General features: G+C 40.1%; 2 protein-coding genes across 4 annotated transcripts in view; both read right to left on the bottom strand.

Annotated features, from left to right (window-relative positions):
• LOC111320720 (tripeptidyl-peptidase 2) overlaps positions 1 to 19,202 on the bottom strand; it is a 34,543-nt gene that overhangs the window by 3,458 nt on the left and 11,883 nt on the right. For 2 of the 3 annotated variants that reach the window (XM_088729140.1, XM_088729142.1), the window contains 24 exons: positions 18,828 to 18,927; positions 17,429 to 17,562; positions 17,282 to 17,333; positions 17,038 to 17,078; positions 16,776 to 16,813; positions 15,076 to 15,141; positions 14,369 to 14,477; positions 13,614 to 13,709; positions 13,294 to 13,355; positions 12,795 to 12,871; positions 12,405 to 12,511; positions 12,053 to 12,207; positions 11,244 to 11,360; positions 6,013 to 6,110; positions 5,752 to 5,848; positions 5,278 to 5,415; positions 4,722 to 4,766; positions 3,934 to 4,130; positions 2,982 to 3,060; positions 2,324 to 2,410; positions 1,828 to 1,883; positions 1,473 to 1,569; positions 1,137 to 1,193; positions 339 to 412 (listed from right to left, as the gene is read on the bottom strand). In XM_088729140.1, coding sequence (XP_088585266.1) covers positions 339 to 412; positions 1,137 to 1,193; positions 1,473 to 1,569; positions 1,828 to 1,883; positions 2,324 to 2,410; positions 2,982 to 3,060; positions 3,934 to 4,130; positions 4,722 to 4,766; positions 5,278 to 5,415; positions 5,752 to 5,848; positions 6,013 to 6,110; positions 11,244 to 11,360; positions 12,053 to 12,207; positions 12,405 to 12,511; positions 12,795 to 12,871; positions 13,294 to 13,355; positions 13,614 to 13,709; positions 14,369 to 14,477; positions 15,076 to 15,141; positions 16,776 to 16,813; positions 17,038 to 17,078; positions 17,282 to 17,333; positions 17,429 to 17,562; positions 18,828 to 18,927 — 2,179 coding nt within the window. The remainder of the gene's footprint in view (positions 1 to 338; positions 413 to 1,136; positions 1,194 to 1,472; positions 1,570 to 1,827; positions 1,884 to 2,323; positions 2,411 to 2,981; positions 3,061 to 3,933; positions 4,131 to 4,721; positions 4,767 to 5,277; positions 5,416 to 5,751; positions 5,849 to 6,012; positions 6,111 to 11,243; positions 11,361 to 12,052; positions 12,208 to 12,404; positions 12,512 to 12,794; positions 12,872 to 13,293; positions 13,356 to 13,613; positions 13,710 to 14,368; positions 14,478 to 15,075; positions 15,142 to 16,775; positions 16,814 to 17,037; positions 17,079 to 17,281; positions 17,334 to 17,428; positions 17,563 to 18,827; positions 18,928 to 19,202) is intronic. The other variant, XM_088729141.1, reaches the window with a different exon arrangement.
• Positions 6,490 to 8,640, bottom strand: LOC148727373 (melanocortin receptor 5-like). Its single transcript, XM_088729148.1, has one exon. It carries the CDS (start codon positions 8,417 to 8,419, stop codon positions 7,445 to 7,447), a length of 975 nt encoding a protein of 324 aa, XP_088585274.1. The 5' UTR covers positions 8,420 to 8,640; the 3' UTR covers positions 6,490 to 7,444.

The following is a 19,202-nucleotide window of genomic DNA, read 5'->3' as shown; positions in this document are numbered from 1 at the left end:
AGCTACAATGTATCAATGTTATGTTATAAAACAAATGGTAAACACCACAGCGTACACTATTGAGTTATGGATGCACTTGGGAGGTTTGCTAAGCACTCAAGAAGCTAGAGTCGCTCTCGGCTATCGCCTCGAGCGACTCTTACGCTTCTCTCGTGCTTAGCAAACCTCCCAAGTGCATCCATAACTCAATAGTGTACGCTGTGGTGTTTACCATTTGTTAAATGGGAGGGAGGGGAGGAGTTAGTTTTTGGTTTTACGACAGTCAATCGAAAAAACACTCTAATCAAAACGTTGAATTGTGCTGGAGGTATCAAATATAACAGGTTCAGACTCAATACCTCTTGATGTTAGCGGCGTCTGGCCGCGGGTCGGTCTTCATACCGTAATAACTTGACAACTCAACAAGGTCTATCTGAACGCGAGAAGTTGAAAAAAATGTGTCAGTCTCGCACGGATAATAGAATGAGTCACCATTCGGTATCATAACTACATGATTCAGCCAGTCAGACAGTCTGTCAGTCAGTCAGTATGTCAGTCAGTCCGTCAGTCAGTCTGTTAGTCAGTCAGTCAGTCTGTCAGTCAGTCTGTTAGTCAGTCAGTCAGTCTGTCAGTCAGTCAGTCTGTCAGTATGTCAGTCAGTCCGTCAGTCAGTCAGACAGACAGTTTGTCAGTCAGTCAGTCAGTCAGACAGTCTGTCAGTCAGTCGGACAGACAGTCAGTCAATCAGACAAACAGTCAGTCAGTCAGACAGTCTGTCGGTCAGTCAAATAGACAGTCAGTCAGACAGACAGACAGTCATTCAGTCAGTATAACAGTCAGTCAGTTAGTCGGTCAGACGTTCTCTTAACAGTCAGAAACTTATAAAGGGGGAATGTTTGTAAAGAAATTGTGGTGCTGCGTCAGTGGGGGGTATTACAAGAGAATTTGTTTTGGTATCAACTGAGTTAAGAATGTAAATTGGCCAACACAAAAAGTTTCTTTAGCGGATGTTTCGAGCGCTAGCTCTTCGTCTGAGCGAAAAGAGGAATTGTGGGTTGTGCGTGTGTGTTTATATACTGAAAAAATGGAGGTATGATATCGGTACGAAATCCTTCTGTACAGGTGTGACTCTCCGTCAACTTATTCGGCATTCTCACCATTTGTATGACTTTTTCCGCTGCAGCTGTGACTTGTGGAAGCCTCTGAAGTCTATCCTTTGGGAACGATAAAAGACGCAGGTAAAATTCTACGGTACCTATTATTGGTACAAGTCGCATGCATGCTTCTGTTTTGCTTAAGAAAGCACAAATCAAAGATATCTCTCAGGTAACACAGTACAACGCAAAGATCCACAGATAGAACGACAGTGTAAAAGGACCTTCTGAATCAGGACGCAGTTAAGAAAGACTCCATGACCAAGACACTGCTCTATTCGTTAAAAGCAAGTTCTAAGGTTATAACGAAAATGTAAAATCAGCTGATATCAGAATTACCTTGGAATTATCTAGGAAATGGAGTCTTGCTACATGTAACGGTAAATGATCAGAATACTGCTCCGCAAGCTCGTCGTACAAATTTAGATCACCAAGTCTGAAAAGAAAAAGAAAAAAATAACAAAACAAAATTATATTAAAAAACCAAAAGCATAGAACAGTTTGGAGACATACAAACAGAGCACCAATATCAACGACTTATAGACTAGTTATCTCAACCAGCTTTATGTACTCTAGCTGGTACATTAACATAAAAATGTACAGGAAGAAAAGTCGAACTTGACGTTATCTGTACATGAGCTGTATTGAGGTCAAAAGCACACAAAATAGGAATGATTAAAAAGGGCTGACTTACTTTGGTATCCAGGAGATTTTAAAGTCTCTCATTGCCTCCTCAAACTGTTGTTTCACCTGAAAAATTTGTACAAAACGTTGATAAAAGCTAGCTAATCGAACGAAAACGTAAGACATGATCATGAGTGGGGTGGGGGGGGGGGCATTTCCTTCACAGAAAGTCATCTTCCTTGAATGCCATAAAAATAGAGGAGATCGGTGAGGACAAATCGAGAATGTTACGTCATATTTTGTGCTTCTTGGGAATCTCTTGAGAATTTGAGTATTTCCCATTATTTCCCATTTTCCTTCCTTAGAATAGAGTACAAGCAGTCCCTCCTTTTCGGTGGAAGTCTGGGAGAGAGGCGCACGCAAATTAGGGACCCTACTCTTCGCTTGCCTCACTTCCAGAGTTCTACCCAGCGCGCTGGCATCAATTTTTTTTGCTGATTTTTGGGACTCGGGAGACGGACATCGCCAAAAAGGCACAACTACTCGTAGTCTACCCTTAGACGAACCTCTTTTTCTTCCGGTTTTGTGGTCGCTGCTTTGCTATTTTGCTTACTGGGTGCGGCCGGAACAACGTACTGAACTGGGTAAGTGCACTATAATAAATAAAATTGAGAAGTTTAAAAATATGACAACCAAAAAACTGGCACTTTGAAAATTACGAACAGAACAACCATCGTCAGCTAATGGAACTTTCTCATGCTTCACTTTCATAACTATTTCATTTGTGTAACTTCCTTTTTTTTTTTTTTTTTTTTTGATGAAATCCTAAACATTTTTCCAAAAAGGAAGACATTTCTACAAAATGCATCCGTGGTATTTCAGTTTTGATTTTATCGACGTAAGCATGTGACGATCAGTTCAATGACGGAGTTCAGAGTGCTCGTGTTTCTTTCTGATTGGACAAAAATGGTCGATTCATCCTCCGATAATCCAACGAGTACTCGACGGAAACGGGCTCGACTGGCGGAAACCCTTTTACTAGCAAGCATAACAAGTGAAACACCATAATATATGCAAGTTTATTCAAATCGCGAATACGTATCTGAATTTCCTTTTTATTGAACTGCAATTTCTTTAATTGGAGCAACAAATTTCTTTAAAAAACAGCTCACCTGCACGGATTTTTTTTTTCTGGCGAAAACGCACAAAAAAACTCTCTCTTACCGCTTTTTTTCCAGTCTCACTCTTCACGTATGAAATTGTCCCCTTAAGAATGTGACCATGTTTGGCAACTTTGGGAATCCTGTGTCGTATAGGAAAAATATCAAAATTTTTAAGATCTCATGTAGGCCAAAGTAGGTAAACAACTAGAACTGCGAGAACATTTGGAACGATAAAACTACCGGATATTGTGTTTCAAGTTTTCCTGGATAAGAAAGGTAAAGTCTAATAACAAGCCAGAGGGCTCCCATCGCCCAGAGTTTATTCAGGTGTCCGTAGAATTGAGCGGCTTGAAGTATGGCTTCTTCCCTTTCATCAGCGTTTTATCAGGCAACAAGCGGAGTGCGAGTAATGGCAATCACGCAAGACATGTTACCTTGAGTCTGTATAGCTGAAGAGGCATTCCAGAGGCCTTAAACCTATAGAGATTCTTAACTGAGCGTCCTCAAATCGGAAGCTAGAGAAATGTCAACAGCCAATCAGATGGAAGGAATACATCACGTGCAGCCAATGAGAACTCAAGGAAAAAGAAGACCTAAATTGATCAAGTCGCGATTGGTTTTAGTTTCAGCACAAATTGTTTGAGAGGAAGGCACGAGCTTTCTTGGCCAATCATATGACGAGGTTAGGAAAAACCAAAGTAAATTCGGATTATTTGAAATGGCTCATTGAAGAATTTAATATCTCTGTTTGCTCCCCTATTTTACAATCAACAATCTTGGACAAATTTTTGTTTGCTAAATCGTGAAAACTTCCAATTTGGACCTAAGGCGTACAACCGCATTCTCTTTTTCAACCTTGGAAATACTTAGAATGCAATCTTCTGTAACGCAAAGTACTCATTCAACATTGCACGGGGGGTTGGGAGAGAGGCAGAAATCACGAATAGCAAAATGTTCCGGCGCTTGAGACCGAGGTTGTAGTTGTAGAATTCAAGAAATGCGTGGTTACTTACTTATCATCCGCTGGAGGCGTTATGTAAACAGGACAACAAGAGCCTGGCCTCTGAGTGCACGAACTGAACTTGCTGGATTTCATAGCGGCGAGACGTGACGAGTGTGTGTCCAGTGTGATAGCGGGCGAAAGTTTCTGTTCTATTAAGACCACGGTGTCTTTCAATTTCTCAAGTTGATCCTTGTTATCATGTCGAACCTGACGACGGTGAGTACAAACAATGAAAAAAGTAAGAAATTTTGTGCGACTCAAAATGACTCAATAATCCTCTTAAATATTTTTCATGTAGGTTGCCATCGGATAATAAAAAAAAAACAAAGGAGAGCAAGAGGGAGCGAAATTCAGTGGTTTTTTTTTTTTGTTTGTTTCGTTTTCCTTCACCTTGAGGGATATCGATGGTAGATTCAGATCACGATGAAAGGGGAGGGGAGGGGAGGGGAGGGGGGAGTGGAAACCCTGAAAAAAGGAGCACAGCTTTGTCGTCCGCCTTGTCTCCCTGGGCAAAACGAAGCAACTCAGTGTTTCACCCCCACAAGCCTTGGTTTTGGTTCAAAAATTAAGGGGAGATCTATCTTCCCCCATTATTCTCCTCAGTCCCTCCCCAAGATCTGTCGATAAACACCCCCCTCCCAACTCCCTCTTAACAAAAGCAACCTGCAAATTCAAACTGAGCCAATGAAGTCTGAATCTCACGACCTCGGAAAAAACGCGACTAAGACTCGCTCGCGAAAGCAACACCTGTGTGATCTTCCGCACGCGCATATAATTTCAGGACTAATGTCATCTTACCTGAAGCTTAAGCACGTAATCTCCCTTTTCTAACTTGACGGAGTACTACAAAGAATGAACGTTCAAGTAAAAGGAATGAGAACGCTGGTCAGAAAGATGAATTTTGAGGAGCCACGCCATTCCCTCAAGCCAATCAGTCGCGGAATTTTTTCAATCTAATTAAAGTTCACACAAAAATTATATATTAACCCTTTCACTCCCCAGGTCTCCTGAGTAATTCCCCTTACTGTCTGTCCTACAATTCTTAGGATGCCAGTTCAGAGATTTTGGTATTGGATCAACTAATGATTCTCTCATGCTTTTTTTTCAATTCTCGTCACGTATCTGCTTACTATTGTGTAGATATTGCAAGGAGAAGTTCTGTTTTGGTCACCCATGTGAACTAAAGGGTTAAAGGACGAAGTAAATTATTTTTCTAGATTCGAGGCTCAGACCCTTGAATTTCGCGGTCCGATGCTCTATCACTAAGCTACAGAAAACTTGGTGGACTCAAAAGTTGTTCTTAACCAGTTGACAACTCAACCTAGATAGGATGTAAAAACCAACCTCTCCTTACCCGGTCAGGAAATGCATCTCCGCTTCCCAACAGCCTTTTATTAGAGTCGAAAATCATCCACAGCTGAGACTCGTATTCAGACTCGTATAACAGGTCAGACAGGTACGTAACATCGACACTCACTTCACCCGCTTTGGACTAAAAAAAAAAAACAGGATAAAATAAGTCAGACAGGTGTGTAACATTAACACTCACTTCAGCCGCTTTTGGACTTAGAAACCAGGATAAAACAAGTCAGACAGGTATGAAAAATCGAGAGTCCAATAAATTGCTTTGAACTTAACACGTGTCAGCTAGGTATTTAGTATTAGGCTCAATTCACCGGCTTTGGACTAAAAACAGCACAAAACAGGTCAAACAGGAATGTGGAATCCTTAGTTTAAAGAAGGAACGCATCCAGGATATCATAGGCAGCTTGACATATAATATTGTAAACAAAAGAAGGAATATTTAGTTGCGCTTTCAAAGAAGTACCTGATGGAAATTATAAGTGAGAGTTAAGGCGAAAATTTGCCGTCCATTTGGTAAGACATCTCTCGAACCAAGCGCGTTGATCTTATATTCTGAAGGTCTGGAAGAAAGTGGAAAATAGTTAGTCCATGCACGCAAAGAACTTCATTCCACGTCCGGAAGTCAGGCCAATCTTCCTAGCTTGACGCCACGTTATCGCGCAACCTCCTACAAGCAAAATAAGTCACGTAAACCTAATTCATAGGAATCTTGGAAACCAAGTACCTGAGTGACTGTGCATGTGTTTTGAGTGATACAGACGGGTTAATTTGTTCCTCCCTCAGAACAGGTTTGACATCCACTCTGCAGACCTTTGATGTTTGCTGTAGCAAAAGTAGAAAAAGGCAAAAATGTCTAACAGCTGCGCATTTGTGGTATATACAAATAAGTTAGACTATTGGAAACGAGGCCTGCGAATTTGTACTTTGCCCTTTTAACACTATAAAAAGGTTTTTTGTGTGATCTGTGTGATGCGGATTATGTCGGATACACAGCCCGACACCTTCATCAACGCATTGCTGAGCACAAAAATTCGGCAATCGGTAGACATTTCTTAGAAACTCACGGTAACAACAACCTCTTGAAAGAAAACCAATTCACAGTTTTAAGAAAGTGCCAGAGCAAATTTGATTGTTTAGTATTTGAAATTCTCCTTATCAAGAATCTTAAGCCTAATTTAAACATCCAGACGGACTCCATACGTGCGAAACTTTTTGTTGAATATTTTTTAATCATCTTTTTCTCACGTTACAGCTTTTCATTAGCTATTGTTTTGTTTAGTATTTATAGACTGAAACTCACAAACACATTTTGACTTGATAATGACGTTTAGCTAACGTAGAAACGTCGTCTTCTTTTGGCAATTTTTTAATCTTAAAATGATTTTAAGAAATGTTTTATCGCAATTTTTTATTGTTCAATAAAAATATCTGTCTGTTAAAAGTCTGATGTTTAAAAACAACGACCCGGCTTGCAGTAGCGTTCGTTGTTTCATTTTGTAGAGACCAGTGCTTAGCGGATCTATTGCTGATACGGACTCCAAGAAGAAACATTTTTGATGAACAACAAAGGAATTAAACACGGAAGTCCGCGTGTTATTTGTTATTCGAGAAGGCGAAGTATGATTTCCTACTATTATGTGCATATAAATATGTAACTCACACAAATGGAAGAATGGCAATAAATTCGATATTTACTCAAAGGATTTCACTTAAGTTTCCCATTAATACTACATGTTGCTGGTAGGCCACATCATTGAAACGAGATAACAGAACCACTCAATTTTGCAAAGTTCTTTGTTAAGAACGTTCAATATTTCTTTGTTTTACTGGTTCCATCATGATTTCGAAGACCGACGAAAATCTTGAAGCGCTCAGAATTGCCTGCTTTCTTGAAGTTATTGGTGCGTCCATAACTTACAACTATAATTCCAATGTTTGTCTATTAAAGAGTACACAAGCTAAATTTTTATAAAGACTCTACACATCCAGAGCTGTGTGTACGATTTACTTATACAGGACTTCATTAAAAATTGGAAGTACACTATCGTCCCTGCGAAGTTCTTCCACTCGGCAGTTTTAAAGTAAATTCTCGTCTTTTGTCATTAACTCCGCGAAAACAGACTGCGTGTCATCCTTGTTCATCAAAGAATAAAAGTTCAGTGGTCAACACGGACAAAGCTTAAAGACCGATTGTAGTATGAGCGAGATGGCTGGTTTCTACGCCAAGACATATTCCGCAATATGTCCATGACAGCGCGTCGAATGTGTCTCATCTTCCAGCAGTAAATGACAGGATTTAATGATGAGTTCAGAAAGACAACGGTCAGTGAAAAAAGATGAAATTTCCTTAAAGAGGTACTCATGCCTTTAATCTTAATAACAGCTATATATATAAAGTATGGCAAATAACACGCTAAGAAGACAAGGCATACATAGAACACACCAACAGTATGTTTAATGAGGCCCGCAAAATTTATCATTTCGGCATGCTGAGGTACTTCTTGTACTAGCAAGGAACAAATCTGATTCTTGTGGCGTCGGATCATTAAGTACATTCTGGTGTACACCACCAAAATGAGAATAAAACTAATCGTTGCAGCAGCGGAAACAATATAACTCCGAATAGACATAGACCCCCACAAATTCAAAAGAGACAGAAATGTACTAAATGTCCATATCGAGATCACCAAGGCAACAACACGTTCGAAAGTCACAAGCTCCGGGTATCTTAGATGAAGATGAACAGCGAGGAATCTGTCCACACTAACAGCTACAACACCCAGGAACGACGCACATGAAAACAGATGGCCAAAAACATTCAGAATTAGGTAAGTGTTACAGCCTAGATGGTTTAGTTGTAACAAGTTGACGAGAACTGAAGTGTAAAATGGCTGAACAAACAAACCAACACCGACATCGGAAACAGCGAGGCTCAGCAAAAATGTTCTCAAAGTCTTTGGCAAAGATGAAGCTTTTCGTACCGCATATATTGTTATTATGTTCCACATGATGGCGGTATAGGTAAGAAAACTATTGAAGACACAGTTAGCAATGAAAGTTGAACGAAGTCCTTTTAAGTCGGAAGAAGTGGGAAGGTATTGGTGAATCACTACACAAAAGGATCCGTTCATCGTGTTTAGCAGGTGTACTGTAATTCCACTCGATCACACTTCATGCAATCAATATGCAGTATAACTCTATGCTACGGCAATTTCCTCTGGAGTAGGTATTATTGCTTTCTGAAATAGATTTCTCTTCGAACTAACGTGATGGTCCTAGGCACTAGAAACAAACCGTTTTTAACAGCTGCTCAAGAAGTTTGATTTGAGGCCGGAAGATCTTTCTGAAATATTTCCTTTTAAGGGTAATCCGTCTGAAGACAATTATGAAAATGTTTAAGGCCTGAGTGACATGTTTCGCGTAATAAAGCCATCTTTCTTGAAAGCCAATTAATCGTGTTATATTTCGACTTGGTGAGTGTGCGAATACATTATTTCTAATGCTACAAATAAAATTGATTTGTTAATCAACCAGAATAATGACAATTCACGGATCATTGTAATGTTGTCAGGAGAATGAACGACATGAGTACTTAAAAAAGTTATTATAACATAACCAAAGTAAAGCGCGCGCTCTGATTGGTCAATTTAGCGTCCCCCATTTGCCCATGGGTGTACGCTGCTGACGTGAGCAAATGCAAAGACTATTTTTCCGCGCGCGCTTGTTTTTTCTGGTCGCGTAAGATTTTTTAAATAAAAGGGAACTCCTTAGCTACAATGTATCTATGTTATGTTATAAAACAAATGGTAAACACCACAGCGTACACTATTGAGTTATGGATGCACTTGGGAGGTTTGCTAAGCACTCAAGAAGCTAGAGTCGCTCTCGGCTATCGCCTCGAGTGACTCTTACGCTTCTTTCGTGCTTAGCAACCTCCCGCGTGCATCCACAACTCAATAGTGTACGCTGTGGTGTTTACCATTTGTTAAATAAAACACATTCACCACTACCAGTAATGACAAACGAAGAAATTTCATAGCTCGGTCGAGACAATAAAAATGAGATGTCGCGAAATCAATAACACCAAAAGTGGTACGTGATATCATCATCTGCTAGCTTGAAGATAACTGTATTGAAACAATACAAACACTCACAATAAATAAGGATTTCTTGAAAGCTTTTGATCGTTTTTCTTATATGACCTGACTGAATCATACCGGTAAGCCTCGATTTGATTTACTCACCCAAGATTTTTTTCTTAGGCCGGCGTCCAAGCACATATCTTATGGGAAATTGGACTCATTTTGGTTAAGTTCCCAAAATTTTCCTTTCGACAGACGTCAAATAATACACTATTTTATAACATTTCGAACAGAGATCACCACTGCTGTCAAATGACTGAGATCAAACGGTTGCACATGCCCACTTACATTAAAGCTGCATAGATAATTTGCCATTGTAAAAAAAAGAGAACTCGCGTGAGACGTTTCTTATGGAAGGTTCGAAGTTTATGAGGCCGAGTCTTATACACATTGTCGATCTAAACTTTCCTTACTATGTACTATTTTACACTCATACTGTTTTCACACTTTGCACAGCACCGGAATGAAGCCGTCCGTAAATGGTCGTGTTGGCTGTAGTTATTCTTTGTTGTGTTCATGGTGGAGTTGTCGGTAAATACCGAGGGAAATGTGTGAAAAAAGGAAGAACCAGAGCCAAATAAAATGTTTGTGACGAAAGCATGTCTGTGTCTATCGCGGAGAGTAAATCGGGAAAAACAGTGCAGCAAGGGTAGAAAATGTTTCTGTCATTTGCCTTCGTAGCCGAAACAAAGCATCTGCGTTTAAAAACATTTGGGAAATCTCACAATAAAACAAGCCCAATATTTAACCTTTCTTCAAAAGTCTTAATGTATTGGAGTAGTTGGAAATTTAACCTTTTCCTCCTCATTTTACGCTAGATACGCGTTGGTATATCCTTCTTACTGTTGTTAGACCCCTGTCCATGCGCAATGTTTGACCGCTGTGTTGTCTGACGTAATTTACTGCTCCATGACCCGTCGTCTCTCCGCTGAAAAAAGATGGGCGCGCAAGGGACTGAGGAAAGGCACAGTTCCCATGGTTCTTTGCGCTTCATGCGCTTCGTGAGCTCAAGATGTTTGAAAACAATGGAGGACGAGGCCCCCCTCCAGCTTAATTTTACGTCGACTAAGACTTGTGGCAAGTTCAGAAAATGGAAAAACTCAGGTCCCTACGAAAGTTTCCAAAGCTGACACCGACAAAACACATCATTCTTAAATTCATGAATTTCAGAAAAGCCGTGATCCTATTTCAGTATACTACTGCCAAATTTGCCGTACTGCATCCAAGTAGAGGGGTTGATACGCAAGGCACAATACAACGCCAATAGTAAATTTACAGTAAGCGACAAAAAATGTCGAGTTAAGTCTTAGGATGATTTCCTTTTTCAGAGAAAACATTTTTTAGCACAGGGCAAAGAACAGAATCAGTTTTCCATCATCACATCGCTGGAAATTTGATGCACACGTGGAGCCCGCCGCAACTGAGACTCCTCAAACTAATGTCTTGGTATTTCAGCTTGGCAATTCTGCCGATCGTCTTTTATTCCTTCCCCAAAAATTTCCACGTGTAGTACCATCCATACGTTCCACAAAGTAAATATCACATTTAGACTTGACCAGGAAGGTAGATGTTAACGTGCAATATGCACTTCGACATTCTCGGACCACTCTCAGTTCTGTTTTCCCAAGTCTCACAAAAATAGCCAGGCGACTACGCGTGGTGTTTTAATTTGCATTAGTCCCGTCTCCATTGAGCCAGTTGACGGAACAAAAACTAAATCCAAAATAAACTCGAATTTTGTACAACTTGCAGAGCGATAAAACAAATTTTGAACAAACTAGAGCGTGAAAAACTAAAAAAATTGTATAGCTACCAGTGTTATGCTCTTTTCACTGGGATTAACTCCATGAAACGTGACACTTCTCTTGACGGCGCACTCCCCTAGACTTGCCCACCATCTTGCTGTGCACAACTCTAAGGTCTCACCACCCTTAGAAAAGGAAAAAGAAAAACGGAAACACAGGGTTACCAAAGAAAAACGAAAACACAGGGTTACCAAACAAAAAGTTATAACCACACTAACTCATCGGTTGGTCTTACTCATGTTTTCACGCGCGTTTAACCGCGCTTATTTCAAGTTATACATTTTTAGCGTGATTGCCAATGGTCGCAATTCCCCGCCACTTCCACTGGTCACGTGTTCTTACATACTTTACTTTCTCAGTTTGCCTTCAGTGGCTAAGCTTCTTTCCATAAATCAAATCAAACTTTCCATAAAAAAAACAACAACATACGTTTTTCACAGACAAATCAAAATACCACATGTCACTGGCCTAATACTTTTTTCTGCCTGGCTGCTTTTAATATCTTAGTTTAAAGTTTATAGGCCGGTTACTTTACGCGAGGTCAAATCGCGGTTTTTCGCAAGCAGTGGGTCTCAGGTATTCTCTATCAGAAGATTGATTTAACGAAATAAATTTTTCTTCCGCTATTGGTTTTCGGCCCTCTTGACACTGCTCACAAAAACAAATGTTCAAATAAAAGGTTCGGTATAAATAACGATGGGATGGCTTATAACGCGGTAGTGTTAAACAACGGCTATACATTGTTTAAAAAGCCGGCCTTTTGAAACTCGATTGAAACGCACTCTATCTACCGTTTCAATATCAAAACAACTCTTACCTTTACTGCAAAACTAAGGGTTTTCTCGCTCAGCGGTGCAAGGATAAAAAATTGGAAGAACTCGTGTTCCTTAAAGGACGAGAGAGGTGACAACTGAACGGCATGGAGAAGAAAGCGGCCACTGACTTCTTGTTCAAGTGAAAGAGCTGAAAATTCTTTTAATAAAAAAAAAAAAAAGCTTATTAAAAGCTGCTTAACCCACCAGAAGTGATGGATATGAAATTCCTCTTTACAGTGTCAACACATCCAGCGAACTGGAGATGAGATTGACAAATCAATCAACTACTGTAAAGGGTTTCTTAATGAAACATGTGAACAAATTTCCTTCTTTCTCTTGGTTTTTGTTACTTACCCGCCCACGTTGCTCCTTCTGGGACATGAACAAAACTCCTGTGTACCTGTCCGGGTTTGAACTTAACATCTTCGAAGTCGTGCACAAAATGGTTCACATTACTAACACTGGAAGAGAAAAAACATTGCGCTGCTTTTTGAAAGTATCTACAGCAAGATCGCAGTTCATTACTCCCTCTAACAGGACACAAGGTCTCTTACTGAAGGTACTGACCGAGCTTTCCTCGATTGATTTTAAACTGAGAGCGAATTATTGTTTAGAATCACCTTCACCTATCCCTGATGCGTTAAGTATCGCATAAGTCCTCTAGACTTCTCGTTTAGAGTAAGCTGTGTAAATTCCGTCGCTAATTTTTTTCAAATCGCTCCATCTTGTCACCCGACAACATACCTGTTGGGTATAATGACTGTTACCGGAATTCTGAAGAGCGGTCCTCGCTGTGGGCAACTGATGTCATAAGCGGACACCTGAAACAAAGTCACAGCATTCTCACATCAGCGAACTTACTTTGTGTCATTCTAAGCAGCATATGGCAGTCTGCGACCTTTACCTACATCTCAGTACGCAGTTCGCTCTAGAACAAAAATTTATCTTTCAGAGCGATACTCTTAATTTCCACAGTATCAACGAAAGCTATTCAATCAACTAATTTAGTACTGTTTTTCATATTACTGTTTTCCCACCAACAACGTGGCGCCATTTTTCTACATATAAAACACACAGAACCCACAATTTCTCTATTCACCCAGACTAAGGGCTACCGTCGGCTTTAGAAACTCTCAACAGGGGCCAATTTACATAATCACCTCAGGGGATAAAACCAAATGATCTTATTTTGTAATCATTTCAGTAGACCACTATCAGTTTTGCAACTACAAGGAGTCCTTACCTCAGCATAGTGCGCTCCGTGCGGCAAACCCCGAGGATCAACCTTGACACTGAAACTCCGCACTAAAAGAAATACAAAAATATTTATAGTCAGTTGGAACGAACTCTTCTTTCGATGAGTTTAACTCAAGACCTGAAAAAGAAAAAAATCTGTTTATCTTTTTTCCTCCAGAGGTTTCTAAACAAGCCTAACCTTGACGTACTCGACCCCACTTCCCTAGCTGGCATACAGACCTATCGAACCAACGCTATTTGGTGCCTCCTTTTGGCTAAATCTGATGACCACCTTTGTCTTTTAATTTTATTGTTATTCCAACAAACCTGTATTCATGAGGACAAAATGATCCGGTACGGTCACCCACGACACTGAACTGACCAAACTAAGTCGGAGGTTGAGGTTTATTCTGTCATCGTTGGCTATAATAAAGGCGAAAAGAAAAAATAGAACAAAAACAAAAGAAGTTCAGAAGATTGGTAGATAGCCAGTAATTTCCGGTAGACCGTCGGAGGACCAATGACAGACCATAGAATAATTTTCGGTAAGAGGTCTATACATTGTCGGAAGATCGTTGATGAACGGCCGGTAAATTGTTCGACGACTGTTTGAAGTGTCTAAACTTAACAGCAGCCCATATTTTAGGCGAAACTTTTATTTGCACTGACAAACTTGTTTTGTTTTGATTTGTTTTGTTTTTACCCTGAACGACACATATTTGAAAAATAAAGAATTAATGTCCTACAACATACAGCACTTTTTGATTGAGCGTCGAACTCAACATAATTACAACCGCCAATCAGAAGAGAGGAGATTACTCACAAGAACCAATACGAAGTCACAGTAAAAAACAACCAAACTGCCAAAAGCGCGGGAAAACGCGGGCGACCATGTCGCGATTGTTTTAAGTTTTGCATCTGATTGGTTCAGAGAGTGGCACGAGTTTTCTGGACCAATCACAGAACAAAGTAAAACAAAAACAATGCAGTCCCGGATTACTTTCGACACTCGAATGAAACTTGCTACATCTTCACAATTGACTTTCTTGAGAAATGTAAATAGAATTCTACGCTTAACTCACCAACATCCTCTTCATAATGTGTAGTAACAGATACTGTTTCAGAGAAGGATTTACACAGCTGACAAGATTCACGAAGATAAATTCCTCTCTTTCCTCCAGAACAAGTTATCTGAGCAAGGAAAAAATATCAAAGAAATGTTATTACCTGTGCACGAGCCGAGTCGCCGACATTGATGGACCCTGATCCCGCTTTCTGTCTCGTGAAGTAACCACAATCAGTACCAAATTATGTTGAGATATTTTGGAGTACTGAATCTTTGGATCACGCAAAAATTACGCTCCGCTAACCTCCTACCAAGGTTGCTACCTAGCTAATAACATGGCCGAAAGTTAGGTTGACACAACTTTGAATAGGGGAGTGAGGGTATGTTAGTTACCACCAATAGCCGTAGATCCATCTTTCTATAAATAAACCAAACACAACCCACAGTTCTTCTGCTCGCCCTGACGAAGGGCTGACGCTCGAAAGGTCTGCTTAATTAAGAAACTCTTTACAGTGGCCAATTTACATTTAAAACCGAATTATCGTAGTTAAACGTAGCCGATTTGTGAATTGTAGGACTTTAGTGAATTGTCTCAAAGGTGAATTGAATTTGTGAATTGTCAGGACTTTAGTCTTGCCTACCTAGTAACCTGCTTTATCAAATAAACCATGTATGTAATCAAGTGCTTAAACGTATTTCAAGTAAACCTCGTGTGTTCTATACCTGAAATCTAACATCTCTATCTGGAACACTCGAGAATTCTCTACAAAACTCAAACGCTTTGTCGACCTAAAATGGAGCAATACAAAAGAAGTCTAGAGCACTTTTCAACTGTGGAAAACAAAGCACAAAGTTAAAGACATAAACCCACATAAATCAAAATTCGACTTACAATATTGGGCTAAAACAAATTCTGCGTATCAAACTCAGGCAGGGTTGTCACTAAGCGCCAGTTTCCGGCGAAATTCGTCGGATGAAAGAGCGGCGATCGCCGGCTGGATTTTTGACCGGCGATCGCTTGGTAAAGCACAACGGGCAATTCTGAGGTTACACACTTACAACTGTTCGCTACCTTTGAGCCTCCTTACTTGAAATTTACGCCGGCAACGTAATTTCTTTGCTACAACCCTGCGCAGGTGTCGCTATACTACCTCAATTTGGATTTGCTTTGCGGACTGTTCTTGTGATATCATACCTTCAGACAATACCTTCTACACATGTAGAGGTAACGTCTTACCAACAGGCAATACTTTTTTAAGCCTACATAATGGTCCTTTTTACAGGTTGTGGGCTTAGTGGCCAAGCCATTGAACAGGAGTGAGGCTAAGGGTGACCTTGTTATGATACAGATGTTGGTGCTTTTCAAATGCAAATTTCTTTGCTATCATGCTAACTAGATACTGGTCTCTATCACAACAATGTCACCCTCAGCCTCACTTCAAATCAAAGGCTTGGCAACTAAGTACATAACTGTAAAATGGTCTATTGAGCACTTTTCTATTGAATGTCGTAAAACCAAAACAAAAGTATTCACAAAAGCCACTGAGTAAAACCGACCAAACTTCCAAATGCACGGGAAAACCCCGGCGACCACGTCGCGATTGTTTAGTTTTGCACCTGATTGGTTGAGAGAGTGACTCGAGTTTTCTGGACCAATCACAGAGCAAAATAAAGCAAAAACGAAACAATCCTGGTTTACTTTCGACACACAATTAAGATTTGCTCCAAACCAATTCCTGAAATTGGTTCTCGTATCTCAGCTTTGTATTTGTCAAGGCTTTGGTTTGCGTTACCCAAAGTCTGCCTCTGGAATAAATCACCAAAGCTGGCCTCGGAATTCAATAGTTGTTCAGTACTGTTAGGCAATAGTACTTCGACTTAAAGTGCCTATGAAATAAAAAAATTTTTTGCCCTGTTTGTTTGCTTATGTCTTGGTGAACACAGCTAAGCGATTTTGACCGACCAAAAGAACTTTCTTGTATTATTTTTTGAACCTCAAAGTTTGGATTTTGCAATCTGAAATGGGTCCATTTTGCGCGCGGTCAAATTTCATCTTACAAAAGAAGTGACGTAGTTGGTGGTTCTGAAGACGACAAACAAAAGCTTAAACGAAGCGCCAGAACCACCAACTACGTCATCAGAGCCAAACTCGTTCCCAGTTTCCGGAGACACCGATAACGTCTAATTTAGGGACTCCGAGCCACCAAAAAGCCGATTTAAATTTCTTTTCTTGAAATTTCTTTTGTCATTCCTTAATAAGGGCATAATAAGCTACAAAACTATGCAAAAAAATTTTTACTTCATAGGCACTTTAAACATTGCCAGCTTTGATTCTGTAAAAAGAAACTTTTCATTTTCTCTTAAAATTCCTTATTCACTGCACCTTGTCCAAAATATTTACGCCATGAATTCCTCTAACTAACCTGTAGAAGGCCATGTCCTAACGTGAGTCTATCAAGTCCTGCAAACAATTTTTGAGAGCGGGTAGTTATCAACTTGCATTTGTTGTAAAAATGGGGACGCTTTCTGATTAGCGAGTTAAGCCTCCTAATGGTTCTTCCCCCTTTTTTACTTAATTTTCTATCTAAAAATGAACAGACCAACGGTAACATGGAACCTATTTGTTAAATGAAAAATCGTGCTCATGATACAAATTAATTAAAAGAAACAAAAAAAGTTCTTTACCTTCCACGTGAAGGGCAGTATTTTCCAGTGCTCTACGAATGCTAAGAACAAAAATAAACTTTTAATGTAATAACTGCCCTAAATGGCGAAAAGCTACGCAAAGCTACGATACCAGTCTCGTTAACCTGGGACCGTCTGGAAAAAGCTGCCAAAGACAGCTTTTTCCAGACGGATATCAGATGAAAGCCCCATGTTCCGGATGGAATGCAAAAGCCTAAAACAAATTATTCAAAATCAGTCTTACCTGTGTGGAGAATAGGGAATATCATTTGCTTTGAGACCTGATAGCAGGAGAGCTGTAAGGTAATATTAAGTAAAAACCTGGAATGAGCTTAACAACGAAAAAATCAAATAACTCTTACAAATGTTTGCTGCAGTCCTTAGTACATACCAACTCCTCCACAAGCATTGGGTGAAGACATTGATGTTCCATTCATCAGTTGTGTTCCTCTCAGCGTCCAGTTGGGGACAGCAGCTATTGCTCCACCCGGTGCGCTGATATTCACTCCTAATGCGCCATCTGTGCTGTAAGATACAAAAAATGGGGGTCAGAGCTCTGCACAAAAGAGCATCATAAAATCACAATTTCAGAAGTTTAAAATCCAGAACTTTCCCACGCAACTTTCCCTTGAGCTTATCGGTTTATGGTGAATTCGCCCAACGCAATTTCGACCCTTACCACCTTGCAAGTTGGCCCCCGCCGTTACCAGCTCGTCCCAAATCTTTCGACTCCTTTCCCCACCACATAACGTATTCATCCCTATCGTAATCATGATATTTTGCGACCAACATTCACTGCGAACTCGCAAAAGTGATTGGAGCAAACTTGCAAAGGGGCGAACTCACCAGTTATCAGCTTTTCTTATTTAATCTGGCATGACATGGCTCATGGTATTACTTCGTTCTTTGCACGAGATGCTAACCCATAAAAAGATTTTCAGGCTTTCCTACCAATTCAGATACTTTAACTAAATTTTAATCATTTCAATTTTGGGCATGTCCAGCTTGATTTTAAGTTTTTATGTCTGCAGGCCACGCATATTTAGTCACTTGTGTCAATACGTAATCTCAATCGTAAAATTTGTGTATTCCTTGGGAATTACCCAAAATTATTAGAAAAATGAAGAGTGCGAACGACAAGTTTCAACTGTAAAATTGGGGACTTTAAGCAAACCACGACGGCTACGGCAACGAGATCGTGGAAAAACAATAGATCTAATTGGCAGAACAATAGCCCGGCACGTGCGTTTTAAAACTTTGTACATTTCGTAGCCGTCCTTTGCAAAACAACAACGTGAAATCCCAAAATTTACGTCGTCTGCGAAGCGAAATCGCGGCGATAAATTCTTTTAATTTCCATTTGGAACTCAACACTACTTTTATGCGTTATGTTGAGTTTGAGGTCTGGCGCCCTATGAGACGGTAAACACATGTAGCCATTTTCGAAATTCTAACTAAAAGTAGAAACTCATTTTTTAATCGACGTATTCCGTCCTGACTGCTTTAAGTCCCTATTACCTGAAGAAAAACCCTTTAACTCCCAGCAGTGACTAAAAATGAATTTGACCTTCATACATACTAAAGTAGGAAATCGATAATAACATCATCAGCTAGGGTATGTTGTTTCCGGCTTTGAACATTAAATTGTCAAATCTAAAACTCTAGCAAATGTGCAGCAATCAGTGTCAAAAATTCATATTTAGATCTTGTGAGTAAAAGAGTGTAGGCATTTCAAAGCCTTCACATCTTAAAGAGAGCGGAACAAAAAGTATTAAAAGTTAATTCCTTACGTTGGACCCCTCGAGGACCATGTGTATTGATTTCCTGGGAGTTTCTCCAACATAGAATACTCAGCAGCCATCATATCTGGCGACACATAAGCTCCAACACCTGAACCATGAACAAAATCAAGAATAGAGTAAATGGTTTGAACCCGGGGGTAACATGTGAAAGTGTAGTGTGATCGTCCGGGTGAGTGTAGTCCTGAGAAGGACTACTGTCAGTGGTGGTGACTGACGTTTTGACAACCTGTGCAGAAGTCATCATCAGAGTTAAGTGTGTCAGGAGTTCATGACTCTGATAATGACTTATGCACAGGTTGTCAAAACGTCAGTCAGTCACCACCACCGACGGGAGCTTTGGCAACGACGACGGCGACGGCAACG

Source organism: Stylophora pistillata, chromosome 7 (assembly GCF_964205215.1).
Source record: "Stylophora pistillata chromosome 7, jaStyPist1.2, whole genome shotgun sequence".
Taxonomy (NCBI): domain Eukaryota; kingdom Metazoa; phylum Cnidaria; class Anthozoa; order Scleractinia; family Pocilloporidae; genus Stylophora; species Stylophora pistillata.
This window is presented reverse-complemented; position numbering and strand designations above follow the sequence as displayed.